The sequence below is a fragment of the Ranitomeya variabilis genome, chromosome 2 (genome assembly GCF_051348905.1).
Source record: "Ranitomeya variabilis isolate aRanVar5 chromosome 2, aRanVar5.hap1, whole genome shotgun sequence".
Taxonomy (NCBI): Eukaryota; Metazoa; Chordata; class Amphibia; order Anura; family Dendrobatidae; genus Ranitomeya; species Ranitomeya variabilis.
The window spans coordinates 29018973-29046075 of record NC_135233.1 but is presented as its reverse complement, the minus strand read 5'-3'; the positions used below and the strand labels follow the sequence as shown (position 1 = coordinate 29046075).

Below are 27103 nucleotides of genomic sequence, written 5' to 3'. Positions count from 1 at the left end.
GCTTTTTTCTTGCCATAATATAAATTCTAACAGTCTATTCAATAGGACTATCAGCTGTGTATCCACCAGACTTCTGCACAACACAACTGATGGTCCCATCCCCATTTATAAGGCAATAAATCCCACTTATTAAACCTGACAGGGCACACCTGTGAAGTGAAAACCATTCCCAGTGACTACCTCTTGAAGCTCATCAGGAGAATGCCAAGAGTGTGCAAAGCAGTCATCAAAGCAAAAGGCGGCTACTTTGAAGATCCTAGAATATAAGACATAATTTCAGTTGTTTTACCCTTTTTTGTTAAGTATGTAATTCCACATGTGTTAATTCATAGTTTTGATGCCTTCAGTGTGAATGTACAATTTTCACAGTCATGAAAATACAGAAAAATCTTTAAATGAGAAGGTGTGTCCAAACTTTTGGTCTGTACTGTATATACCAAAGAAGACATCTGATTTATATAGGTAAAATACAAATAAATCAGACATAGGATGAGAGTCTGATATATGTAGCGTAACTGGAATAAATAAAATGCATATAAAGATGACATGCTATCAAAAACTAGTTGATGATGTAGATGCAAAGGTGTCTAATAGTCTAAGGGTTTAATACATTTAAGACAATGAGAAGTACATCCAACATGAAAACTACAATGAAGACATCCAGAGTGATGAGAAAATTATATTTTAATTATGCAGTAATTTTGTAACACAATACTGTGGGGTTATCTTAATTTCATAAAAAGTGCATAGTGCATGAACTGTAACATTAAATTAACTTGGACAATGAATCCAGTTGTAAAATTACATCAGAATACAGGATAGCTGCAGACTCAGAGTGCAAGCACAGGGCATACCAAAGTGCAAAACTGGTATAGACCCATGCATAGTGCAAGTATATTTACCTAAAATACCACCCCGACGCGGGTTTTGTCTTAGCTTCTTCCTAGGGGCTTAAAGTAGCGGTGCTGTGTTTTGGCTCTAATCTTCTAATCAGCTCAGATTGGCCCATTGGCTTGCCACCAACAATTGTATGTTATGTTGTAGCACAGCCAATCAGTAGGGACTATTATAGCCTGTATAAAAGCAGAGTCAGGAAATGCAGCAGCCAGTGTTTGGTGAATTTGGAGAGCGAGAGGATGTCAGAACTCACAACTTAGCTAGGGAAGGAAAGTTATAAAACACTGAATAAACTGTACCGATGGTGTCTGACAGCACAGCAATGAAGGAAATTAGTATGTGAGGAAAAGACAATAATGGCATGCACATTTTTCAGGGCTATTGGAGGCTTTGGGGTCCTTTTGATTTGCATTATATCAAATTGCCATGTGTCAATTTCCTTGGAAAAATTTGAATCTCAAAAGATTTGCTTGTCTCTAACCGTTCCTTATAATCATGAAACCTTTATAATGTTCAGATCTTAAAGATGAAATAGTTTGAAAAGTTGCTGATATAAGTAAAACGTACTGGACCATAGATTTGGAGGTTTACTGACATTTTATTCAACTCTACTCACCAAGATTAACGCTGCTCACTCTTTTTAATTCTTCTTTGCAGTTTGGAGATTCCAAAGCAAAATATTTAAGCGAGAGTATCGTCAGAGGTCATATATACTCGATAACTAGAGTAGAGGAGGTGAGGAGGAAACTCTAACACATTCTAGACTGGAGCTGGAATTGAGGGGTCTTTATGTTCACTAATATATGGTGATTCTGTTCTCTGAAGGTCATTTCTGGTGAAAATAAAGTACAGCTCATCAGAGTGTGGAATCCCTGGGGTTACAGTGAATGGACCGGAGCTTGGAGTGATAAGTATGGTCTGCACTTCTCGAAAGATCATTCGTAATTCATATCCTTATTACAGCTTACAGTAGACATAGAAAACTCATGGGCTCACTTACTCCCGCATGTTCAGACGTGTGAGGCACTGTGGGATTAAAGTTGGGATCATATGTGAAAACTGACCAGCTCTCGAATAAGGGACGCACAAGTAGTCAACTGGTCCCTGTGCGGTTTGCACTGGTGGCTTTTTCACAGTGAATTGTGATGACGATAACTATGGTTTTTAGTCAATCCAACTAAGGTTCTTCTTTTTCAACAGCTCATTGCTGCCGACACATTCTTATGAATATCAGCCTAAGTTATACTTTAACCCCATCTCGACATAGGAAGTACATGTCCTCTTTGTAGGGGCATGTGCCAGCTGTGTTTTACAGTAAGGTCCTGCCTCTAGCTTCTATTTAACCACTTAGAAACCATTGTTAATCTCCGAATGCTGCATTTAAGTGGTTCCGATGTGCAAAATGTTTCGGTGTTCACCAGTACCCACGCGGCATGATCCAATGATCGGCGTGGCCCATTGAATACCTGAGATACCGTAAACTTTGCACCTTTATGAAGTCCAGCTACCTAAAGCATAATGCAAAAATGAAATACTACAGTATATGACATTAGCGGTTCAAGTTCTCAAGGTATGCTAAAACAAAAAGTAATAAAAGTTTTTAAGAAGATGAAAATAAAATGAACATTAAGATTTAAATCCGCCACATCTTTCCCAAAATAAATATATATAAAAAAGCTTTGCCTATAGTCATGTCTGTAAATGTATGAGCTACAAAAATAGAAAATTAAGTCATTGATATGATAAACCGCGTAAAGAAGCAACTCTAAATGCCAAAAATTGCTATCTTTGTTCACTCCAACTCCAACCACAATTGCAATTTACAATTAAAAAAAAATCAAAACAACACGTGTTTCCCAAAATGGTATCAATAAAAGTGACAGTTTGTTATGAAAAAAACAAGCCCCTATACAGACCTATCAATGGGAAAATGAAAAAAAAATTGCAAGTCTTAAAAAAAATGGCGAAACAATTTTTTTTTAAACGTTTTGCTATTTAATTAATTATATAATAATGAAAAATATTACATAAAAATAAAATTTATTAGTGTTATCATTTTTGGAAACATAACATTTTGGATGACTTTTAAGGCTCTGTTCGTTATCCTCTGCTGTATAATGAAAACAAATGTCAGGGATTCTATCAAAATCTTCATAATAAGTTACATAGATTGAAAAAAGACCAAGGTCCATCAAATTCAACCTTTTTCTACGAATTGTACATTTTTTGACAATTATCTATAACCTGCCATTACTACCTCTTGTGGTCATGATCCCAAAGTGTGACTGCTCTAACTGTAAAGAACCCTTTCCTAATTAGCTGCCGGAATCGCCTTTTTTCCACCTATAATGACCTTAGTATGGTCTTTGGAACTGACCACATTTATATTTATACATATAAATGAGATCCCCTCTGAGGCGTCCTTTTTCCAAACTAAACAAGCCCAACTTTAAAAACCTTTCATCGTATGAACGGCCTCCATCCCGTGTAATAATCTAGTGGCTGCCTTTGAACTGACTCTAACTTCTGAATGTCCTTTTTAACCCCTTCATGACCTTGGGATTTTCCATTTTTCCGTGTTCGTTTTTCGCTCCCCTCCTTCCCAGAGCCATAACTTTTTTATTTCTCCGTCCATATGGCCATGTGAGGGCTTATTTTTTGCGGGACGAGTTGTACTTTTGAACGACATCATTTGTTTTAGCATGTCGTGTACTAGAAAACAGGAAAAAAATTCCAAGTGCTGTGAAATTGCAAAAAAAGTGCAATCTCACACTTGCTTTTTGTTTGGCTTTTTTGCTAGGTTCACTAAATGCTAAAACTGACCTGCCATTATGATTCTCCAGGTCAGTACGAGTTCATAGACACCTAACATGACTAGGTTCTTTTTTTATCTAAGTGGTGAAAAAAAATTCCAAACTTTGCTAAAAAAAAAAAAAAAAAAAAATTGTGCCATTTTCCGATATCCGTAGCGTTTCCATTTTTCATGATCTGGGATCGGTTGAGGGCTTATTTTTTGCGTGCCTAGCTGGTGTTTTTAATGATACAATTTCGGTGCAGATACGTTCTTTTGATCGCCCGTTATTGCATTTTAATGCAATGTCGCGGCGACAAAAAAAAACGTAATTCTGGCGTTTCTAATTTTTTTCTCGCTACGCCATTTAGCGATCAGGTTAATGCTTTTTTTATTGACAAATCGGGCGATTCTGAACGCGGCGATACCAAATATGTGTAGGTTTGATTTTTTATTTATTGATTTATTTTGAATGGGGCAAAAGGGGGGTGATTTAAACTTTTATATTTTTTTTATTTTTTTTCAATTTTTTTTTTACTTTTGCCATGCTTCAATAGCCTCCATGGGAGGCTAGAAGCAGGCACAACCCGATCGCCTCTGCTACATAGCAGCGATCTGATGTTCGCTGCTATGCAGCAGAATTGCAGGTGTGCTATGAGCGCCGACCACAGGGTAACGCTCACAGCTACCGGCGATCAGTAACCATAGAGGTCTCAAGGACCTCTATGGTTACTATTCTGAAGCATCGCCGACCTCCGATCATGTGACGGGGGTCGGCGATGCGCTCATTTCCGGCCGCCCGGCCGGAAGCGGTAGCTAAATGCCGCTGTCTGCGTTTGACAGCGGCATTTAACTAGTTAATAGGCGCGGGCAGATCACGATTCTGCCCGCGCCTATTACGGGCACATGTTAGCTGTTCAAAACAGCTGACATGTCCACGCTTTGATGCGGGCTCACCGCCGGAGTCCGCATCAAAGCGGGGCTTCTGACCTCGGACGTACTATCCCATACGAGGTCAGAAAGGGGTTAAAATGTGGAGCCCAAAACTGGATCTCATATTATAGCTCCGACCTTACAAGTGATTTATAGAGGGGTAACTATCGTTCTCCTGGATTCGAACCCTTGTGCCCGTGTTTGGTTGTCAGCTTCTCTGTCCACCAAGCTACAGCAGACACACTTTTCCCCCAGGTGTTTTAGTTCTGTCATTCTGGCTGCAGTCTTTACTCTCAATCCCATCCACAAGGTCATTAATAAAGAGATTAAAAAGAATCAGTTCTAGCACAGATCCCTGCGGTCCCTACTGCTCCCAGTACAGATCCCTGCGGTCCCTACTGCTCCCAGTACAGATCCCTGCGGTCCCCACTGCTCCCAGTACAGATCCCTGCGGTCCCCACTGCTGACTATTTCCAATTTAGCGACATTCCATTTACGACAACTCTTTGTTTCCTATTTTTTATCCAGTTCCTTACCCATCTGCATATAGTTTCTAGTAGTCCTCTGTAGCTTCAGTATAAGGCTGTTATGTGGAACTGTATCAAATTTTTGTTCAGAGTCCAGATAAATCACATTAGTTGCATTTCCAACATCCAGATTTGCACTTACCTCTTCACAGAAACCCAACATGTTAGATAGACACAAACGATCCTTCATGAATCCGTGCTGGTTGTCAGTTATTATATTATTCTCTGCAATATATTTCTGAAGATGATCTCTTAAGATGCCCTCAAACACTTTGCACACTACTGATGTCAGGTTTACCGGACGGTAGATGCCTGGATCCACCTTCAGATGGGACCCTGAAAGAATAATTCACTGTAATGATGCAGACACCATCATTTTAGGTTCTGCTGGTCTCTGATCCAGGGGTGTTCATCCTTTTAGATGTGCCCAAATGTGAGATCAAATACCCTCTGGTGTATGCCTAAAAAGATGGACACCGTGAGGAAGGTGGACAAATGGAGTCTAAAGAGACTCCATCTGCCTCATTATAGGGAATCTTCCATCAGGGTTTTGCCTGTATTTTAGAGATTTACAAGGAAAACACAATATAAATGCTCAGGGTAAAGTGCAGGATAAATACGAACCGAGCTTTATTTCAATTTTTGGGATGAAAAAAAATCAACATCGGTTCAAGAATTGGGTTTTTGTTCTATTTTTTTTTTTAACCACTAACTTTGTGGTATAGCTCTATTTCTCTGGGTGGTATTATTGCAATTAAAAATGTTTGTTTTGCTTCTTTATATATACGGCATATCTGTGTGCCATCTGTTTGCTGCACGTGTTTAACGTTGCAAAGTAAAGGGAAGCTTTGTAATTTATTTCTTTATACAGCTATGAAAATCACTGACTACCACACTGATGGTAAAAGAGAGCACATTGATGACACACTGATGCACAACACTGATGACTCCAGTGCCATATTATAACATAGGTGGTGTGAATGAGGCCTCACTCTGGGTTTTACGCCGTTGAACATTCTGACACCATGCTACTCTCTTGTACAGTTGATTCCTCTTTATGGGCCTGGTAGTGGTTGACATTGACCTTGTTCTCTGAACAGTTGGACAAAATATTGTTCGGTGTCTTCCACCTTGCTCTGTAGATGCTACTTGTTTTTCAGTTCAGAACCCACACAAGTCCCACTTCCTAACTTAGAGCTTCCCCAAAAATGCTCAAAAAAAGCTTCACCAGCTGTCCCCTGAACTTTGGTTCCACCTCTCCATGCTGGACACTGCAGATACATAGCCCTCCACTATGACAGGCCCTTCATGTATTGTGAGTACAGCCCCTCTAGGATGTTATTTTTTATGTGGCAGAAGGATCATTGCCCATCACGCCCATCCAGTCATCTGAGAAGTCAAAGGTAGTAGTTTTGTGTGACGGACGTTAGCCAGTTGTGATTTTAATTTTTCTTCTCATTCTCTCAAGTTCTGATGAATGGAACAATGTGGATCCCAAGATAAGAGAAGAACTTAACACTAAGAGAGATGAAGGAGAATTTTGGTGAGTAGTCAGTTTGTCCCCATAAATCATGCCTATCTGTTGCCACCTTGTCTAATGTCTTGCCAGGTGCATTATTTAATAATTGCCTACTGAAACAACGTCTACTATGTAAGTCCAGTTGCCCCTAAAGAAATGCATCTACTTTATTTGGACTATTTCAATTTTGATCAGTACTTGATATTATAAGGTGTCTTCCTGCTAGGACCCACAGCAATCAGATGGGACCTTTGAGGAAACCTAGCAGTAAGGGCCCAATGTATCAAAGCTTTAACCCTAGAATACTGGTATAAAAAGCATTGAAAAGTCGCAAAATTTTGTCACAATGAGAGGCTGGGATAAATTTTTACGAATTGTGGTGACTTTCTCCCAGCTCCAACAAAGTAGGTGGAGCTGTGGGGGTGGGGAGGGACGAGGGTTTTGCAACCCCTGCTTGCCAAATTCATGACAAGTGGTGGTGTTCCTTACTCCACAAATCTCACTCTAGTCCCCATATGGAGTAAAAAGCCAATCAGATTACCTGATTCAATAAGAGGAGTACAGCTCTTTATGTATCAGGAGTGTCTGACTCCAGTGAGCCTTCTCATGAACAACTCTTAAATGAGGTTTTGCTCACATTTGCGTCTAAAAAAAATCAGTCCCATTCTCATCCAGAACATTGGGACAATTTTTTCCTCACTTGTCATCCTTGTGGTCTCCATATACTGTACAATCCATTTTTTTTTTAATAAAGAAAGTATTAATCATTTACAGGACCATTTATAGTTTCCTATGCTACAGAATTGTAATGTATCAGTAAAAATTGGATACCATTCTGAATGGTCCGTACGTCATTCTAATTTTTTCTCACACCCATCAGATTTCGGAGTGATACCATTTTTTTATCACGCCAAATACAGCGGAGAAAAAATATGCAGATCTCTACTGCCTTATTGTATAACAGTGAAATCCAATTTTTTTCTCACAGTGCACTCGTCCGACTTATACACTAGTAATAACAAACTCCGAATCAGGAGCATCTAACAAGTGGCGTACGCCTCCGTGTGTGCCCTGTCACAAATCTTACTACAGTCACAGACACCACCACTCATCATGAATTTGACGAGCAGGATTCACCCCCCGTCCCTCTTCAAGTTTGCCCACTTTGTTGGAGCTGGCTGAAAAATTGTTTGAGAACGCCATAAGTTGGAAAATTTTTGAGTCAAAATATTCTGATCAAAGATTTTTACCCCAGAATTCTGCCACAAAAGCTTTGATGAATCAGGTCCTCTATGTTTACTTTTCTTACAGTTCCACCTCAGGAGAAATGAAGATTTTCACAACATCTAATTTAATTAATGGCTTGTGTTTATACATGGACTCAGTAGGTCTACCGGCGAGAGAAACGCAGTTAGTGCCTACTCTTTGGCCAAGAGATAAGGACCCTGAACAGCGGACCCTCTCTATTAACTTAAAGAGGTCATGAGTTTTCTTAACTGGAAAACTCTTTTCTATTGTGCCCTGCTATGTACTCCTTCTTCAATAATGCCGCTTTTCTCTCTTTTTATATAGTTTCTATACAAAAAGTAGTTTACAGAAATTAAAGGTTTTGAGAATCTGTAAAAATATAGTTTTGATTCTTTGCAGGATGGCTTTCCCTGACTTTCTGAAAGAATATGAACGAGTGGAGATATGTAACATCAACCTGAGTGAGGTGTGCTGTGGTGAAAACTTTAAGTGGTGCCTGGCAGAATTCAATGGAAGCTGGAAAGTAGGAAGCACAGCCGGAGGGAATGATGATTTGGGTAAAAAGCGCTATACTGCCAAACCTGGTCAGCCACCATCACACATTCATACCTAAGGGAATGAATGGCGAGAGCTGTTCTTGTGAGGCCAGCTCTCAATTCTCAGTGTCTTTCCTGGGAAGAACCAATTAAAGACTAAAAATAATTATTAAAAAACCCTATTACTTAAAGAGTCTATTTTGTACACCTCCTATGTAGTCATTAAATGGGAAATGGGATGTTTCAACATCTTTAATGGGTATAATTGCAAAATTCTTGTAAAAAATACCTTATTATTTTACCTCTTATTAAAAATCTTCTTCTCAACAATGATGGAATTTTTAATTTAATAATTTATTGCTCATTGCCAAGATTACTGGCCACTTTTGTAGTTTATCAGTGTTGACTGGGTTCCTAGACAGGTAGTGCATGCATGCGAGCGGTTTGCAATATAGCTGTTAATGTGCAGTTCTGAAGCTGGCCAGATCACTGGATCCAACCCACCGCAGTGCCCCTCTTTAAAGAATGGGAGAGCACATAGATCAGACCTTCCGAAGCGCACCATTCCTTGGCAAGCAGGAACCCGGGAGGCAAAGTAGCGCTGTGCTCCTGAAGAAAAAAGATTAGACAACAGGAGGCAAATGGAAGGAAGTAATACATCCAGGATTAGGCAACACACTAGATTTGTTTGTAGTCTGTAAACATAGAGGCGTATAGTGTGCACAAAACAGCTGTTTGCAAAAATGTCTATGTATCCATCATAGCTGTAATTTGCTTTTTTAGGGTGGAATTTTCTAATAAACTTGGATTGCTCTTTTACAGACACGTTTTGTATCAACCCTCAGTATCGGATCACACTGGAAGCTCCGGATGGTGATACCAGCAAAAAGTGTCCAATTGTTGTGTCCCTCACACAGAAGGATCGAAGGAAGATAAAATACGAGTGTGCTGCTTTCCTTTTCTTAGGCATTTATATATTTAAGGTTTTTATGCTTTTTTTTAATTATTATTATAATTTTATTCATACTTGCTAACTTTTATGGTTGCACTTCTGGAATGAGAGAGATCAAAGCATTAAAAAAAAACACGTCGACTAAATTTTTTCCCCATAGCTTTCCCACTTTTTCAGGCCACAGCCCTTTCACATCACCTCCAAGTATTTTCTTTGACCCTGAATGTGGTTTTGGATGCCAGCGCTCTGTCATGAAAAGGATCATCCCAGCATTCCGCAAAAAAAAATCCTTCTGAAGTGCAACTTTCTGGAAGGTTTCGGCTTTAATAGGTCTCTGCGTTTTTCCAGAGGCATTGAGAGTTGTCTAGTATTTCATGACTTCTATTAATTGCATACCTCCCAACCTGCCCCGATCTATCTGGACATTCTCAGATTTGGGATTTTGGTTTTCATCCGCATATGTATGCTCTGGATGTAGATACAGCTGAAGACAATAGTGGAGCAGGGAGCGGCTCCTTGCTCCAACGTTCAACTTGTGTCTTTTCTCTTGGTGTATAAGGCTCAGTGAAGAAGGCACTATCATCTTTCTCGATTGCGACTGTTGTCCTGAGCCACAGAGGGCACAGATTGAAGCAGATCTTGATGGGAACCATAATGTTGGAGGGGCAAGTTTGGGCATTATATGAAGTGTTAGGGAGCATTATACAGCTTGTGGAGGACATCTTGGGTTATCATACTGTATGAGTAGTATACTGTGTATGGGACACGTACTGTGGGGGTACTTTGGGGCATTATATTTGAGGGCACTGTTGGGGTATAATCCTACCTGGATAGTTGATTTAATTTTCTATTTCCATTGTATCTCTACTATAAAAAGTGAGATAGGAACCCAATATGTAACTCATGTTAGCATCCTGACTTCTGCTCGTGACAGAGCCATGACAGGTATACCAGATCTGCAAACAAGGTTTGATTCCATTGACTTTAATAGAATTTAACAGGGTTCCACCGAGGTTTCAGTATAATTGCAAGAGAGGCAATGGATGCTATGCCATTCTTGTCTTAACATTCAGCAGCTTACATCAATTTATTTCAATAGCCACATGTAATATTAGTGGCCACTGCTGTGTAAATGTATAGCCAGGCACAACTTCCATCAGCTCGATTGGTGACGGTAAAGTGATCGCTGCTGCCACTCTTAAATAAAGGCGTTGTCTGCCAAGTGTTTAAAAAAACATAGATTGAACACCAGTACTATTTGGAGACATTGATAGAGTTTTTGAATCTTTCTAAGAAAAATATTTAGAATTGAGAGTCCTCAGTGGTTGATACCTTTTAATGGCTAACTGAAAAGATGGTAACAAATTGCAAGCTTTCGAGACTACACAGGTCTCTTCATCAGGCATAGACTAATACAAATTCTGAAGAATCACATATTTATGCACAACATAGCACAGAAAAATGCCATAGATTAGACAGGTGACGTGAAGCAGAATTACCATTATGTGAGTGATAAACAGTTATGTCCATAAATATTGGAACAGTTCATAGATAAGGAGTGTGAATTATCTATTGTCCTCTGATTGGGGTCTGGTTCTGTTATGATGACCCCACATGGTCTGAGAAGCAAATTCCTTAGTTGATGTAAAAAGACATAAATCCATGCGACACATTCATTCCTGCACTGAGTGTGTCAAAGGTCGTCATCAGCTTAGACTCCCAGACTCTTCTGTCTCTCTGAGATTTGAAGTTACCTTTTAATACAAATAATTTCATGTTCATAATGCTGTGATCGGGGAGACAAAAATGTATTGCCACAGGTAGATCCATTCTTTTTTCTCTTATTGTATGGCGATGAGAGTTTATCACTCACATAATGGTAATTCTGCTTCACGTCACCTGTATTGTGCATAAATATGTGATTCTTCAGAATTTCTATTAGTCTATGCCTGATGAAGAGACCTAAGTAGTCTCGAAAGCTTGCAATTTGTTACCATCTTTTCAGTTAGCCATTAAAAGTTATCAACCACTGAGGACTCTCAATATTTTTCCATCCACTGGCTAACATGGTACCAAGATATGTATCTTTCCTGAATCTTTCTAAGTAATTCTAAAATCTTTCTCCCCTCTCATGCCAAAGATACAAGTCTTTGTCTCTATATATTTATTATGTGGCCTATATATAACAGGTTAATCCTTCGGATGAAATTCCTCTGGGAAAGGAGTTCTTCGAGGACAATGACTATGTGGCATTCAGTGAATTTGAATCAATGCGTGAAATATCAAGAAAATATGAGCTTCTTTCGGGGGATTATGTCATTGTGCCAGCGACCTATAGGTCATCAGATGTAGCTGATTTTTACCTTCGTATCTTCACTAAGAAACCAAACAAAGCGCAGTGAGTACTGTATGCAGAAATAATTCCATCACTTGGGAAGAACACTTATAAATTAAAATTTGCTTTTGTCGTTCCTTATATTAATATCGTAACTTAAAGGGGATTTTAAACCCAAAATGGTTATCTGGCCATGCTGTAGTAAATCGATGTCAAAGGTGCAGCAAACATTTGTAAAAAATATCTATTCTATTTATGGAAATATTGCCATATTTTTATTGAGCTGTAGCAAAATTTTGGCAAAATTGGCAACAGGAAATACAACCATATTAGCTGCCATCTTTGAATTGTCTTCTCTTGAAAACAATTGACAATTTCTAAGACACTAATTCGGAGGTGACAACTAACATGGCTGTACTTACTATTAGCCCCCCTAACTTCTGTAACTTCTGATTTAATATGATATAGTTGGCATGAAATGTTTACTGGGAGATAAGCAACATGATCACATTTGCTTTTTATGAGGGACTCTCATGATCTACCTATACTTTTGCTTTATTCTAGGGAAGCAGAAGGCGGGGTGCAGGCAAATATGTGGCAGGTAATATGTTTATATCTTTATGGCATGGGTCTAATACAGTGCATTAAAATAGTATTCATACCCCGGGAAATTTTCCTAATTTTTCACTTCACACCCACAAACTTAAATGCATTTTATTGGGATTTTATGTGAGACCAACACAAAGTGGCAATTATTTGTGAAGTGAAAAGGAAATTATCCATGGTCTTCTAATTAATTGAAAAATATTAATCTGAAATTTGTGACATTCATTTGTATGTCTGATACTACTAAATAAAATCCTGAGTAATCAATCACCTCCAGAAGTCACATAATTAGTAAATTCCGGCCAACTGTGGATAATATATTTTCAATATAACTGCAATTGTTCCTTGAAGGCCTCAGAGGTTTGTTGGAGAACATTAGAGATCAAACAGCATCATGAAACTCAAGGAACACACCAGACAGGTCAGGGATAAATTTGTGGAGAAGAAAAAAGCAGGGTTAGGTTATAAAAATAGCCTGAGCTCTGAACATTTCAAGGAGCAATGTTCAATCCATCATCGAAAAATCGAAGTAGTATTGCACAACTGCAAACCTACCAAGACATGGCAATCCACCATAAACAGCCATCCCAGGCAAGGATAGAACTAATTAGAGAAGCGGCCAACAGGCCCATAGTCAGTCTTGATGAGCTTCAGAGATCCACAGGACAGCTATTAGTCGCTTACTCCACAAATGTGGCTTTTATGGAAATTTGGCAAGAAGAGAGCCATTTTTAAAGCAAGTCAAAAGAAGTTCAGTAGTGCAGTTTGCAAAAAAACATGTAAGGGATACAGCAAGCATGTGGAAGAAGGTGCAGTGGACAGATGAGACCAAAATAGAACTTTTTGGACTAAATGCAAAATGCTATATGTGGCAGAAAACTAACAGTGCACATCACCCTTAAAACACCACCCCCACAGTCGATCATGGTGGTGGCAGCATCATGCAATGGAGATGCTTTTCTTTAGATTGATGAATCTTCCCATCAATTCTGACCAGCTTCCCTGTCTTTTCTAAATACAGGGTAAACATGGAGGAAAACCTGTTAGATCCCGCAACAAATTTGAGACCGAAGCATAGGTTCACCTTCCAGCACGACAACGACCCTAAACATGCTGATAGAACTGCAATGGAATGGCTTAGATCAAAGTATATTCATGTGTGTGGATGGACCAATCAAAGTCCAAACCTAAATCCTATTGAAAAACTGTAGCAAGAATTGACAATTGCTGTTCACAGACGCCTACATCCAGTCTGACTAAAAAGGCTGCATCGGACAGACTTGGCACAAGCCAATCCGTCTGACAGATTCAAGAGAAATCCCAATACCCTTTAACACCTGTACAGGGATCTGGTTTTACAATAGGATCCAGTGGAATACTACCACATATGGGCGGCCATCCAAAGGTAAGAAAGGTTACCAAGCAGAGTCAGAGGCAAGAGGTCACGTCACAGATAAAATCAAGATATGTAAGAATAATCAGAAATTTAAGCCGGGGTCTAAACAGGAATAAAAAGTTGTTATTCCAGCGTCTGGTAAAATAGTTATTCCTTTATTTTAAGTCCAATAAAAATATACAAAAATTACAAAGGTTGCATAGACAGGGCAAGGGAGCAAGACAAGTCTCGAACGCTCACTTGCGTTCTTTATCAAAGCTTGTTGTCTGGTGTGGATCCACCTGGTTCCGTGCAAGCTGGACTTCAAGTACTAGGTGAGCTGGCTTTCTCTAAACAGGAATACACTAGAATCAAAGAGTAACAGAAGACACACTCCTAGCCAGTGAAACGCTAAGCTATAGCTGGCAGCTTTCAGGAGCAAGATGGAAGGTTTAGAAGGGTGCGGCTCTCTCGAATTGGCGGGAACTGATAATTTCACCTGGGCATTGCCCGCACTCACACTGTCAGACTGAAACTGCAGAACCCAGCCACACTAACCTCAATGGCTGGAGAGAGCCCGCCGTCCAGAGCTTCTGGTTCTGACATCTCCTCTCTCTTTTAATGTCAGTGAAATTTATATACAGTATGTGTGTGACTGAAAATATGTGTGTGACTGAATATATGTGTGTGACTGAAAATATGTGTGTGACTGAATATATGTGTGTGACAGTTTGTGGACAGAGTTGCAGAATATGCTGATTCTAATTATGGTTTGGGAAATAAAAATGTATTATTTTCTAATTAATTTCCAGCCTGTGCTTACTCCTGAGAAGGATTGTGAGTTTGACATTTTGAAAGATGAGGTATATTTCTATTTATCTATCTATCTATCTGACTATCATCTATCTATCTATTATTTATCTATTTATCTATCTATCTATCTATCTATCTATCTATCTATCTATCTATCTATCATCTATTATCTATCTATCTATGTATTATCTCTCATCTATTATCTATTATCTATCATCATCTATTATCTATCTCTCTATTATCTATCTACTATCTATTATCTATCATCTATTATCTATCATCATCTATTATCTATCATCTATTATCTATCTATTATCTTTTTTTATCTATCATCTATCTATTATCTATCTATCTATCCATCTATTATCTATTATCTATCTATCTAAATATCTATCTATCTATCTATCTATCTATCTATCTATCTATCTATCCATCTATCTATCTATTATCTATCATCTATGTATTATCTATCTATTATTTATCTATCTTAATTGAAAAGTGCTGGGGAATATGTTGGCGCTATATAAATAAAAATTATTATTATTATCTATCTATCTTTCTATTATCTATCGATCTATTATCTATCTATCTAATATAACATATTATATGCTATATAATATATTATAGCATATTTATCACAAATCTACCTATTGGATATCTTTGTACCTTTTATCCATCTATGTCTGTATGAAGTCATTGTATTCTATATATTCTATAGTTACAGAAAGGTGAATTCAATGAGAATGAAGTGAAGGACATGCTGGATAAGATGTTGGCAAAATGTAAGTTATGTGATGCCGGATGATTCTCTCATATTCAGAGTGAGTAAATAATAGTAATACTGTACAATAATAGATATCACTCTTATTATATGCACTCACACATACTGACAGGCATGGACACACACATATACGAACACACACAGACAGACATATATACGGACACAGAGACATGCACACACATTCAATCACACACACATGTAGACAACAGGCAAGCGCACACAGACAAACACACGCACAAAGAAAGACACACACATACTCGTAAATACACATCCACAGACACAGAAACATGCATACTACGGACACATACATGCACACACCTTGATATGACATTTTATTTTCCCACATGGACATAATTAGCAGAAGTTTATTTTTTATGTCAAGTCACTGGTTTATCGAATATAAAGTACCAATATTAACAGTTAAGGACGGGGGTGAAATGATTCTGCCATAAACCAATAATCAGTTTGGGATAAAATGTATAGAAATGATATTTCTCTGTGTGCAGATCCCGAGCTCCAGTCTGTGGTATTTACTATAAAAACCATCCGAGATCTGATCAAACTCATGGACGTATCCTTTTCACAAACTCTGTAGCAGTTCCAGTTTATTTGAGGCACCTCTCACACTATGTGATGACCTGAAAGGGACATAACGCCTAATAAAATATTCTGGCAACGGAAGAATATATTTTCTTTTATTCCACAGAAGACACAGAAGAAAATGAACGAATCAGTTCATAACAAATCTAATTTGTTCGGAATTTTCCCAAAATGATAACTCACCAGAATCTGACATCTTTTGAAATTCAATTCACACAAATCCAGATAAAAAGTTTGACAACTAGCCATGGTCATGTGTATTTTTTGAGAGGTGGGAAGGGGTAAAAAAATAATAGAAGATTATACTCACCTGTTCTAGTCCTGTCCCACAACCGTCCTGCCAAAGGAGCTCTACTCACTGCAGATTGGTCTTTGGATGAGCCTTAAGTCCGGATCTTCAGGTTCTCACTAGGCTTCAAGCGGTAAAGGATAATAATAATAATAATAATTTTTATTTATATAGCGCCAACATATTCCGCAGCGCTTTACAACTTATAGAGGGGACTTATACAGACAATAGACATTACAGCATAACAGAAATCACAGTTCAAAACAGATACCAGGAGGAATGAGGGCCCTGCTGCTCGCAAGCTTACAACCTATGAGGAAAAGGGGAGACACGAGAGGTGGATGGTAACAATTGCTTTAGTTATTTGGACCAGCCATAGTGTAAGGCTCGGGTGTTCATGTAAAGCTGCATGAACCAGTTAACAGCCTAAGTATGTAACAGTACAGACACAGAGGCTATTAACTGCATAAAGTGTATGAGAACATGATGAGAGGAACCTGATTATGTGTTTTGTTTTTTTTTTCTATTTTTAATAGGCCACACAGGGATAGTTAGGTTAATGCGTTGAGGTGGTAGGCCAGTCTGAACAAATGCGTTTTTAGGGCACGCTTAAAACTGTGGGGATTGGGGATCAATCGTATTAACCTAGGTAGTGCATTCCAAAGAATCGGCGCAGCACGTGTAAAGTCTTGGAGACGGGAATGGGAGGTTCTGATTATTGAGGATGCTAACCTGAGGTCATTAGCGGAGCGGAGGGCACGGGTAGGGTGGTAGACTGATGGGACATTGCATTAAAGGTAAATGAAGCTTGTCATGGCTCCCTAGTTAGCTCCGAACCAAAGACTGATCATATGTGTGGGATGTACAGTGGCAGGACGGGCAAGAAGCGAGGCTAAGACAGGTGAGTATTTTCTTTTACAATTTCTTAAACTCTTCCCAATCCTTCAATTATTGCGCTTTGGGATTTCGAGAGACATTAAATGTCTTCTGTAGACAAATTATGTCAGATCTAATCGAATCTTCCCGCTGAAATAAATTTACATATTCCCTTCCTATCCGGTGTAGTCTTCCACTTGGAGGAAACAGGACATTTACAGAATTTTATCACAATATTTGGTTGAGGCCTATTGATTAGGCGGCTCCTAAGTGGCTGATGACTCTTCCATGATCCTACATCTCACTATTGTCCACATTATATGGAGACCAGGTGATCATTTTTGTGGCTAGATCAACCACATTTCTGCTAAGGGATCACCTGGTGAAGTGGATTATCTTGAGCTCCCCACCATGGACTAGCACAGAAGGAGTTGCCATAAGTGAAGGGAACAATGCCCAGCACTAGAGTTGGAATAGGCGAGCAATTTCTTTAGAACGTCCTTGACCTTATCTTTTAAAACCCGGCCCAGCAATATAGTTATTTTAGGAATTCTTATTCCCCCTTGCCTTTAAAAAAAAATTCAATTTTGCACCACAGAAATAAAAAAACCTTTAACTGCAGTGTTTCCAGGTGGACTATACTAAGACACTGAGCGTAGAAGAATTCAAGAAGACCTGGCTGAAGGTGAAGAACTATTGGGTAATGACCCCTATTCTTTTCTATGTGTGCATCATCATTATTTACTAGTGATGAGGGTTACTCTCAGGTTTAATAAGACAATATTTACTAGTGAATATGATTCTTTCTCCTTAACTTTTTAGAATATTTTCGAGTGTTCGGATTCTGACAAAAGCGGAACTCTTTGTGCTGCTGATTTGCGAAAAGCGTTGACAAAAGCAGGTACACAGAAGTGTATAAAGAAAAGTTTTCATTGTATTGAACATAATTTACCAAGGCCTGTCATATACTAACATGAATGTAGAGATTCTGGAAAACATCTTTAAGGTGCGACTTGCTTGATAAGAAGATTCAAAGGTTCCAGATAATCTAAGCCTACTGGAATCTCAGTATTTTCCATAGTCATAATGAAACTTTATGGTGGTGCCAGAGTTTTAGCAAATACAATTATTAATTTTATAAAAAAGAGTAAGACATTGTTTTGTTATACTAATTTCACAATTTTCAAGATTTCTTGCTGTCAATAGGAACTTTCTACCTTATGGGTTACTACTTTGGTAACTTGTTCTGTTACAGGCACTACATCATATTGTAGCCCTTGGTTGTTCATCTTTGGTATGTTACCTAAAATTTAATTTTTAACATTCTTTTATATTTTTTTTTTCTATTTTTCAGGTTTTAACTGTAATACCAGATTTCTAAATGCCATAGTCGAAAAACTCGCCCATGACAACCTCAACATGGACTTCAATACATTTGTTTCCACTGCAGCAAATCTGGAAACCTTGTTCAGTAAGTGGTATAATAATATTACACACAAATGTGTATATAAATATCCATAGATGTACATAGTGGTCAGCATAAATGAGAACACACATTTTGCAAAGTAAGATTCTCACTGAACATGAGCAATTTCCAAAATTCCGACAAGACTGAGAATAGGTTTTATCGTATAACATGAATTTACAGTAAATTATAAAACTTTCATAGCAAAATTTTCAATTTTACTCATATTAGTTGATACAAAAATGAATACACCCCACATCAAATACTACTACATCTGGTGCTTTGTATGGCCTCCATGACTTTTAAGGACAGCACCAAGTCTTTTAGGCATGAAATGAACAAGTTGGCGACACATTGCAATATCTATCTTTTCCATTCTTCAAGAATTACCTCTTTTAGAGCCTGGATGCTTCACGGATTGTGATTCTCAGCTAGTTTCTTCAGAATTTCCCATAGATGTTAGATTGGGATATGATCAGGTGACATTTTGCCAATGAATCACTTTCACCCTGTTCTTCTTCAGAAACAACATATGTGTGGTTTGTATCATTGTCATGTTGGAAAAGTGCATTTTGTATTAATATTTCTAAAAGTATGGCGCCTACAATAAATCATGGTGGTGGCAGTGTCCTCATGTGGGGCTGCATGAACGCTGCTTGTGTCGGGGTGCTACATTTGATGGTATCATGAATTCACAGGTATACTACTCTATAGTGAAAGACCATCACTCTGTGCTCTTGGAAGACTTTCATTTTTCCAACATGACAGTTATGTGAAACACACACATGTTGAATTTCTGAAGGAGAACAGGATAAAAGTGATTCACTAGCCAGGTGTCTCCTGATTTCACGCAAACGAACACCTACAGAGAATTCTGAAAAACCAAGTTGAGAAGCAATCCTCAGCGTCAAGGCTCCAGTGAACAGTAACTATTTATTGAAAGTGATTTCACAGTCCGTGGAGTCTTGTAAAAAATATATTATTTCGCCAATCATTATACACTCAAAAAAATGGAATACCTCATGCATCAGATGCACATTGGCAGGAAAGTGTCCACTGGGTGTACCTGAAATCTTGAAGTGTCCTAACTCCTCTGTGTTGTGGATTGATGTGGTAGACATTGAGGCTGAACACCACCAGTCGCATCAATTAATATCAGAGGGAAGAGATGAGGAAGACTTTATAGTCAAATCACTTCATTATACAGTGCACGTGGTCAAAGTAAGACATATATGAAGCTCTATCGCATGTTAGGTTGAGAATATTTGCTGGCAGATCCTCTTTAAATCTCTATGACACCAATTTTTTGCTGCCATGGAGTTAGTTAAAGACGAAGAGTTGGTAGATCACATATCATATCAGTCCGCTACCTATATATTACTTTTTCCCTACAGACATGTTTAACATTTTGAAACCCGATGAAGGTGGATTGATCAATCTATCCTTAGATGAGGTGAGTAGAACAGATTTTGATACTCATTTTATACATTTTATGAAAAGTAGATTTAGAAATAGTTAACATTCGTAAGAGTTCCGACTTAGAGAAAATAGGTTACTACAAGAATGTACCCATACCATAAATAAACGATTAGAGGGTATTGGTTCCAGTACAACTATGATCCTTAGTATGATTCAGAATGTCATACAGCATAGTCAAAAAGTTCAACCAAGGGATGGGAGAGGACATGCTACTTATTCGACACCACATTGGGCTGGCATGCATTCAAAGTGGTGGTGCGTCTGTCCATAACTGGTCTCTGGAGGTTGGAGCACTGGTCATAGCACAAAATTAACTGGCTATGGTGAACAAAGGGTGTTTGGAAAACGTGAGGATGAATTGCAACAGCTCTACAGAAAAATAGTCACATGCTTCTTTAAGAATACGGCATCAGTTAAGAGATTGTTCTGGACTTTAACATTGATAACCTATCCTTAGGATAGGTCATCAAGGTATTATTGGTGGGGATGCAACACTCGGCATCCCCGCTGATCTTTCCAAGGTCGGTGGAGGCCGAGACTGCTCAGTTATGGAGCTGCACAGCTCAGTCGACTGTATAGTGACAGCAGCATATCCAACAATTGTTCAAATGAATATACAGACGACAAAGCCGCGCTGTACAGATCCGTAACTGAGCCGTTCCGGCCGCCGACATCTGGAACAGCTGTTTGGCAGGGGTGCTGGGTATCGCACCTCCTCTGATGAGACATTGATGACTTATCTTAAGGATGAGCCAACAGCGTTAAAGTCTCGGACAACCCTTTTAATAATCTTTTGTTGAAATCAAATTTTTGTCCAAAATTTATTTTTTATGCTCTTATTTGTTTTTTTCCGTATCCTTATCAATATTAAAAATTATCTCTGAAATTGCAATTTTCACATTGCCCATTAGGCCTAATTTTAACCTCATACTGCCTATTTTGTACAGATCAGTTTTCATCAGTCTCATTATCACCACAGACATGATTACAATGACAGATAAACCTATGTGTACAATGCATAAAACGGATTACCCAGCATTCATACAATAAATGATATCACATATATGCAGTAGATAACACAGGATCCACCATTCACAATAGGTGATGTCACAGCTCACCTCCTCCTCCTATACAATGACTGATAACACCTCTATATGCAGTAGATAACACAGGATCCACCATTCACAATAGGTGATGTCACAGCTCACCTACTCCTCCTATACAATGACTGATAACACCTCTATATACAGTAGATAACACAGGATCCACCATTCACAATAGGTGATGTCGCAGCTCACCTCCTCCTCCTGTACAATGACTGATAACACCTCTATATGCAGTAGAGAACACAGGATCCACCATTTACAATAGGTGATATCACAGCTCACCTCCTCCTATACAATGACTGATAACACCTCTATATGCAGTAGATAACACAGGATCCACCATTCACAATAGGTGATGTCACAGCTCACCTACTCCTCCTATACAATGACTGATAACATCTCTAAATACAGTGAATAACACAGGATCCACCATTCACAATAGGTGACCACCATTCACAATAGGTGATGTCGCAGCTCACCTCCTCCTCCTGTACAATGACTGATAACACCTCTAATATGCAGTAGATAACACAGGATCCACCATTCACAATAGGTGATGTCACAGCTCACCTCCTTCACAATTAACCTTTTCTAATCAGACCATGCTCATTACATCGATTAACGATCTTAGTTATAATAGAAAGCGTGACTCTAGAATTAAGCCTTATGATCAGTTTGAAAATTGCAAGATTTCAGAATGACTAAACAGAACGATTTAAAAAAAAAAGAAAATTCTTCAGCACGTGTCGTAAATCACCAGACACTCGTGGATTGAGTTTGTGGCTGTCTGGCTTGGGTCAAGTAGTGATCCAGTCCCCACCTCTAGTGCAATGTTTTATTTTAATTTACTTTGCTTTTTTCACAGTGGCTCCTAACAAAACTGGCCTGAGAATGGATCCATAGGCACAATGATGAGAATATAGGAAGAAGCTTCATCTAATCCTTCGAACACCGCGCTCAATAGAGTCCTACTTAGGCGTAAAAGTTGATTATTTTAATTAATTCTGCAAAATATTTTTTGTGTAAACTGAAATGTCCTGTGATAACTTGGGTAGAAAGATTAGGATAGTTTTCTTGACTAGATTATGTTTTACATAATAACTCAAAAACAACTAAAACTATGAGGAGAAAAGTTTTTAGTGTGGCCAAGGCAGATTTCCTTTTTGGTCGTCCCTCTTGTATCAAGAGGAACGTGTTCTGCCAATAATCCTTAAAGAGGCATATTACCAGGTGAAAAGTGGTCAGTTTTTGCCCTTATTTTATTCCTGCTGCTCCCTTGAGTTAGTGCTTTCTTTTTTTTTGTATAAAATCCACCAAACGGCTCCAGAGATAAAAAAAAACAAACCTTTTTACTTCATAGTAATTTTTATTATCTGTAGCAAGGGGTGTGGCTCACAGGATCCTCAGGGGTGTGTCTTTAGGCTACTCTGCATTGTTTCCCTGTAAGCCACGCCCTATTATTAAAGACTGTAAAAATTTACACTAACTGAAAAGGCCCATATCTCTGTAACCATTTGTCGGATAATAAAAAAAACTGGAAAACTAATGGAACAGCAGGAATAAGAGTAAAAAGCTGGACATTTCTGACCTGTTGATGGGTCCTCTTTAAACTACACTTATATCTGAAATTATGCTGCAAAGTTATTGCAGACCATACTTTTTAGAATCTTTAAAGATTCCCCTTATATCTGAAGAAGAATTATTTACTTCTCTTGAACCCCTGATTGGAAGTGCTGACATCCCATCCATCAGTCACATGACCCTGCAGCCAATCAGTGGCCTCAGCTGTCTGTTAAACAAATGGATCAGACGTCATCACTTTCAGTCCCAATGGAGACCATAGGAGCAATGGAAGTTCAGGAAGCATCTATTTCACAACAATCCCTACATTATGGCTTATGAAGGATGAGTGGAACCCCCCGTACAACTGAATATGTAATCTAGCATACTTATTTCTTTACATCATTCATTTCTGACTGTACATTTTCTGCTGTTATAAAAATGTTTTCCATAGTGCTGGGAAATTGTAAATTACTGTCAAACAACTAATAAAAATTTTGTGAAACTGAAGTGGTCTAAATATATACAAAAAGAAAAAATGCAGATTGCCGCACCAACTGCTAGTGAATACTTCCATGCACTTGTGAGTCAGATAGCCAGCGTATATGCCATTTGCAGAAATCGGGTGCCACCACAGAAAATATAGTCTATGAAATTGCGAAATCGTAGAAAAAAGAAAGTGGGCACTCACCATCTGCTAATATTCAGTCTTTATTATGACCACATGTCAATTGCAGGAACAGCAGGGAGAAACGTGATATCACAAGACGACGGTCTTGACCCGTGGAAAAGTCATTTCAAAGGACAACTTTCTGGCTTTAAGAAACACTAAAAGAAATCAAGAACAAAAAATGTGGTAGTCAGTAAAGGTTACTTTTTTAGAACAATCAGAGGGGAAAAATTATGGAATCATGAAAAACAAACAGACAAAAAAACACTCCAAAACATCACTAGTATTTTGTTGCACCACCTCTGGCTTTTCCTTGCAGTCTCTGGGGCCGGGACTTAATGAGGGTCACACAGGACTCTTCATCAATCCGGCTCCAACTTCCTCTGATTGCTGTTGCCAGATCAGCTTTGCAGGTTGGAGCCTTGTCATGGACCATTTTCTTCAACTTCCACCAAAGATTTTCAATTGATTTGAGATCCGGACTATTTGCAGGTCATGACATTGACCTTATGTGTCTTTTTTCAAGGAATGTTTGCACAGTTTTTGCTCTATGGCAGGATGCATTATTATCTTGAAAAATGATTTCATCATCCCCAAACATCCTTTCAATTGATGGGATAAGAAAAGTGTCCAAAATATCAACATAAACTTGTGCATTTATTGAAGATGTAATGACGGCCATCTCCCCAGTGCCTTTACCTGACATGCAGCCCCATATCATCAATGACTGTGGAAATTTGCATGTTCTCTTCAGGCAGTCATCTTTATAAATCTCATTGGAATGGCACCAAACAAAAGTTCCAGCATCATCACCTTGCCCAATACAGATTTGCGATTCATCACTGAATATGACTTTCATCCTGTCATCCACAGTCCACGACTGCTTTTCCTTAGCCCATTGTAACCTTGTTTTTTTCTGTTTAGGTGTTAATGATGGCTTTCGTTTAGCTTTTTTGTATGTAAATCCCATTTTCTTTAGGCGGTTTCTAAAGGTACCGTCACACTCAGCGACGCTGCAGCGATATAGACAACGAGCCGATCGCTGCAGCGTCGCTGTTTAGGTCGCTGTAGAGATGTCAAACACAGCAGCTCCACAACGATGCAGGAGCGATCCTGTGACGTAGCGGTGACTCACTTATTGTTCTCACAGGTCGTTAGCTCCATGTTTAACATTGCTGACATCGTTGCTTTTGCTGTCAAACACGACGATACACGCCGATCTGACGACCAAATAAAGTTCTGGACTTCTAGCTCCGACCAGCGATATCACAGCGGGATCCAGATCGCTGCTGCGTGTCAAACACAACGAGATCGCTATCCAGGACGCTGCAATGTCACGGATCGTTGTCGTTCTCGTTGGAAAGTTGTTTAGTGTGAAGGTACCTTTACAGTTCAGTCACAGATGTTGACTCCAGTTTCCACCCATTCGTTCCTCATTTGTTTTGTTGTGCATTTCCTGTTTTGGAGACATATTGCTTGAAGTTTCCGGTCTTGATGCTTTGATGTCTTCCTTGGTCTACCAGTATGTTTGCCTTTAACAACCTTCCCATGTTGTTTGTATTTGGTCCAGATTTTAGACACAGCTGACTGTGAACAACCAACATCTTTTGCAACATTGCGTGATGATTTACCCTCTTTTATGAGTTTGATAATCCTCTCCTTTGCTTCAATTGACATCTCTCGTGTTGGAGCCATGATTCATGTCAGTCCACTTGGTGCAACAGCTCTCCAAGGTGTGATCACTCCTTTTTAGATGCAGACTAACGAGCAGATCTAATTTGATGCAGGTGTTAGTTTTGGGAATTTAAATTTACAGGGTGATTCCATAATTTTTTCCCACATAATTGAGCGAGTCCATAATTTTTTCCCTCTGCTTGTTCTAAAAAAGTAACCATTACTGGGTACAACATTTTTTGTTCTTGATTTTTTTTAGTGTTTCTTAAAGCCAGAAAGTTGCCATTTGAAATGACTTTAGTTTTGTGCCATGTCTGTGATCTGCTTTTTTTTCTACAAAATTAAACAACTGAATGAACATTCTCCAAGGCCGGTGATTCCATAATTTTTGCCAGGGGTTGTAGAATGAGCGCATTTCTAGTTTGACATCGTTAATGAGTTTTTCTGTTTTTCAAAGATAGAGCCAAACTTGTCATCCATTCCTAATATTCTCTGTTATTCTCTGTGGATATCATTTTCTAAAGTTTTTCAGATTGTGTTGTGTGGACAATAATTTGGATATTGAGGTAGACTTCATCCCTAATGTTGCTTAACGACTAAAGAAATCTTGGACAGAGCTTCATTTGTCAGAGCTTCATTTGTTTAGCATAAAGCTTTGAGCAGTACTGTACCTTTCAGCAAACATCCAATTTTATTTAAAAAAACAAAAATGGAATTATATCTATACTGACAATATTTTGATCAAATAAGCATAAAAACCATCCTGCCGCAATGAGGTTTATCCAATCAAGATGGTCCTATCTTTAGTATTTCACCTCTCCATGTGCCAGATGGGGGCAGTGCAGAAACCAGGCCTGACAAGATGTACAGTCCAAAGGGTGGGAGGACGCCTCTATATGTATAGAGTATAAAGAATTAAAGTAAAATCCAAAAAATAGGCGGGACCATCTGTTTGTATAAATGCAGTGTGTAGGATCACATTCACATTGTGGCCATTAACAGGCAAAAGCTAGGATAAAAACAGTGAGCAAATACCCTGCAGTAAGTAAGTAGGTAAGCACAGAGTAATAGAACATGTACTTGGTTGACACTATTTTGATTAAAAAAAAGCATAAAAGCCATAACACGGCGACAAGGTATACCTCATCTCACACCATAAAAGATGAAGACGGCAGCCGGTAGGTATAAGACTAGGGACAGGTAGCACAACTAAAGCGCTTCATTTAAAAAAAAACACTGGAGTTGTGCTTTAATTCTATAATTTTACTATTCACCCTATCTGTCAGTCAAGGAGTAGATCCCACCCTGCTTGAAACCAGGAAGTAAGGAAGCTGCACTGGTCTTCGCTGTTCAAGAGACAGCTTGAATAACCCTTTAAATAAAGATAGTATTTACGATCAATTTGCTATGTTGTATCACTGCACAGCTGTTCATACACATTTCAATCATCAAGTTATCTGAGTACCTTACCATTTCTTAAGGCCCCGTCACACATAGCGAGATCGCTAGCGAGATCGCTGCTGAGTCACTAGTTTTGTGACGCAACAGCGACCTCAGTAGTGATCTCGCTATGTGTGACACGTACCAGCGATCAGGCCCCTGCTGTGAGATCGCTGGTCGTGTCGGAATGGCCTGGGCCGTTTTTTGGTCGTTGAGGTCCCGCTGACATCGCTGAATCGGTGTGTGTGACACCGATCCAGCGATGTCTTCGCTGGTAACCAGGGTAAACATCGGGTTACTAAGCGCAGGGCCGCGCTTAGTAACCTGATGTTTACCCTGGTTACCAGCGGTAAATGTAAAAAAAAAACAAACAGTACATACTCACCATCTGATGTCCGTCAGGTCCCTTGCCGTCCGCTTCCTGCTCTGACTGAGATCCGGCCGTACAGCGAGAGCACAGCACAGCAGTGACGTCACCGCTGCGCTCTGCTCTCACTGTACGGCGGCTCAGTCAGAGCAGGAAGCGGACGGCAAGGGACCTGACGGACATCAGATGGTGAGTATGTACTGTTTGTTTTTTTTGGTAACCAGGGTAAACATCGGGTTACTAAGCGCGGCCCTGCGCTTAGTA

The 27103-nt window shown here is 39.0% G+C and overlaps 1 protein-coding gene across 1 annotated transcript in view; it reads left to right on the top strand.

The window, feature by feature from the left end:
* Positions 1 to 23198, top strand: part of LOC143804274 (calpain-8-like) — a 41012-nt gene extending 17814 nt beyond the window's left edge. The window contains exons 6-20 of the mRNA XM_077282208.1: positions 1555 to 1632; positions 1723 to 1808; positions 6617 to 6691; positions 8315 to 8472; positions 9274 to 9434; positions 11593 to 11801; positions 12303 to 12339; positions 14532 to 14582; positions 15251 to 15314; positions 15820 to 15884; positions 17710 to 17778; positions 17901 to 17979; positions 18433 to 18549; positions 19938 to 19996; positions 21994 to 23198. Coding sequence (XP_077138323.1) covers positions 1555 to 1632; positions 1723 to 1808; positions 6617 to 6691; positions 8315 to 8472; positions 9274 to 9434; positions 11593 to 11801; positions 12303 to 12339; positions 14532 to 14582; positions 15251 to 15314; positions 15820 to 15884; positions 17710 to 17778; positions 17901 to 17979; positions 18433 to 18549; positions 19938 to 19996; positions 21994 to 22017 — 1332 coding nt within the window. The 3' untranslated portion in view covers positions 22018 to 23198. The remainder of the gene's footprint in view (positions 1 to 1554; positions 1633 to 1722; positions 1809 to 6616; positions 6692 to 8314; positions 8473 to 9273; positions 9435 to 11592; positions 11802 to 12302; positions 12340 to 14531; positions 14583 to 15250; positions 15315 to 15819; positions 15885 to 17709; positions 17779 to 17900; positions 17980 to 18432; positions 18550 to 19937; positions 19997 to 21993) is intronic.
* Positions 23199 to 27103: the final 3905 nt, after the last annotated feature.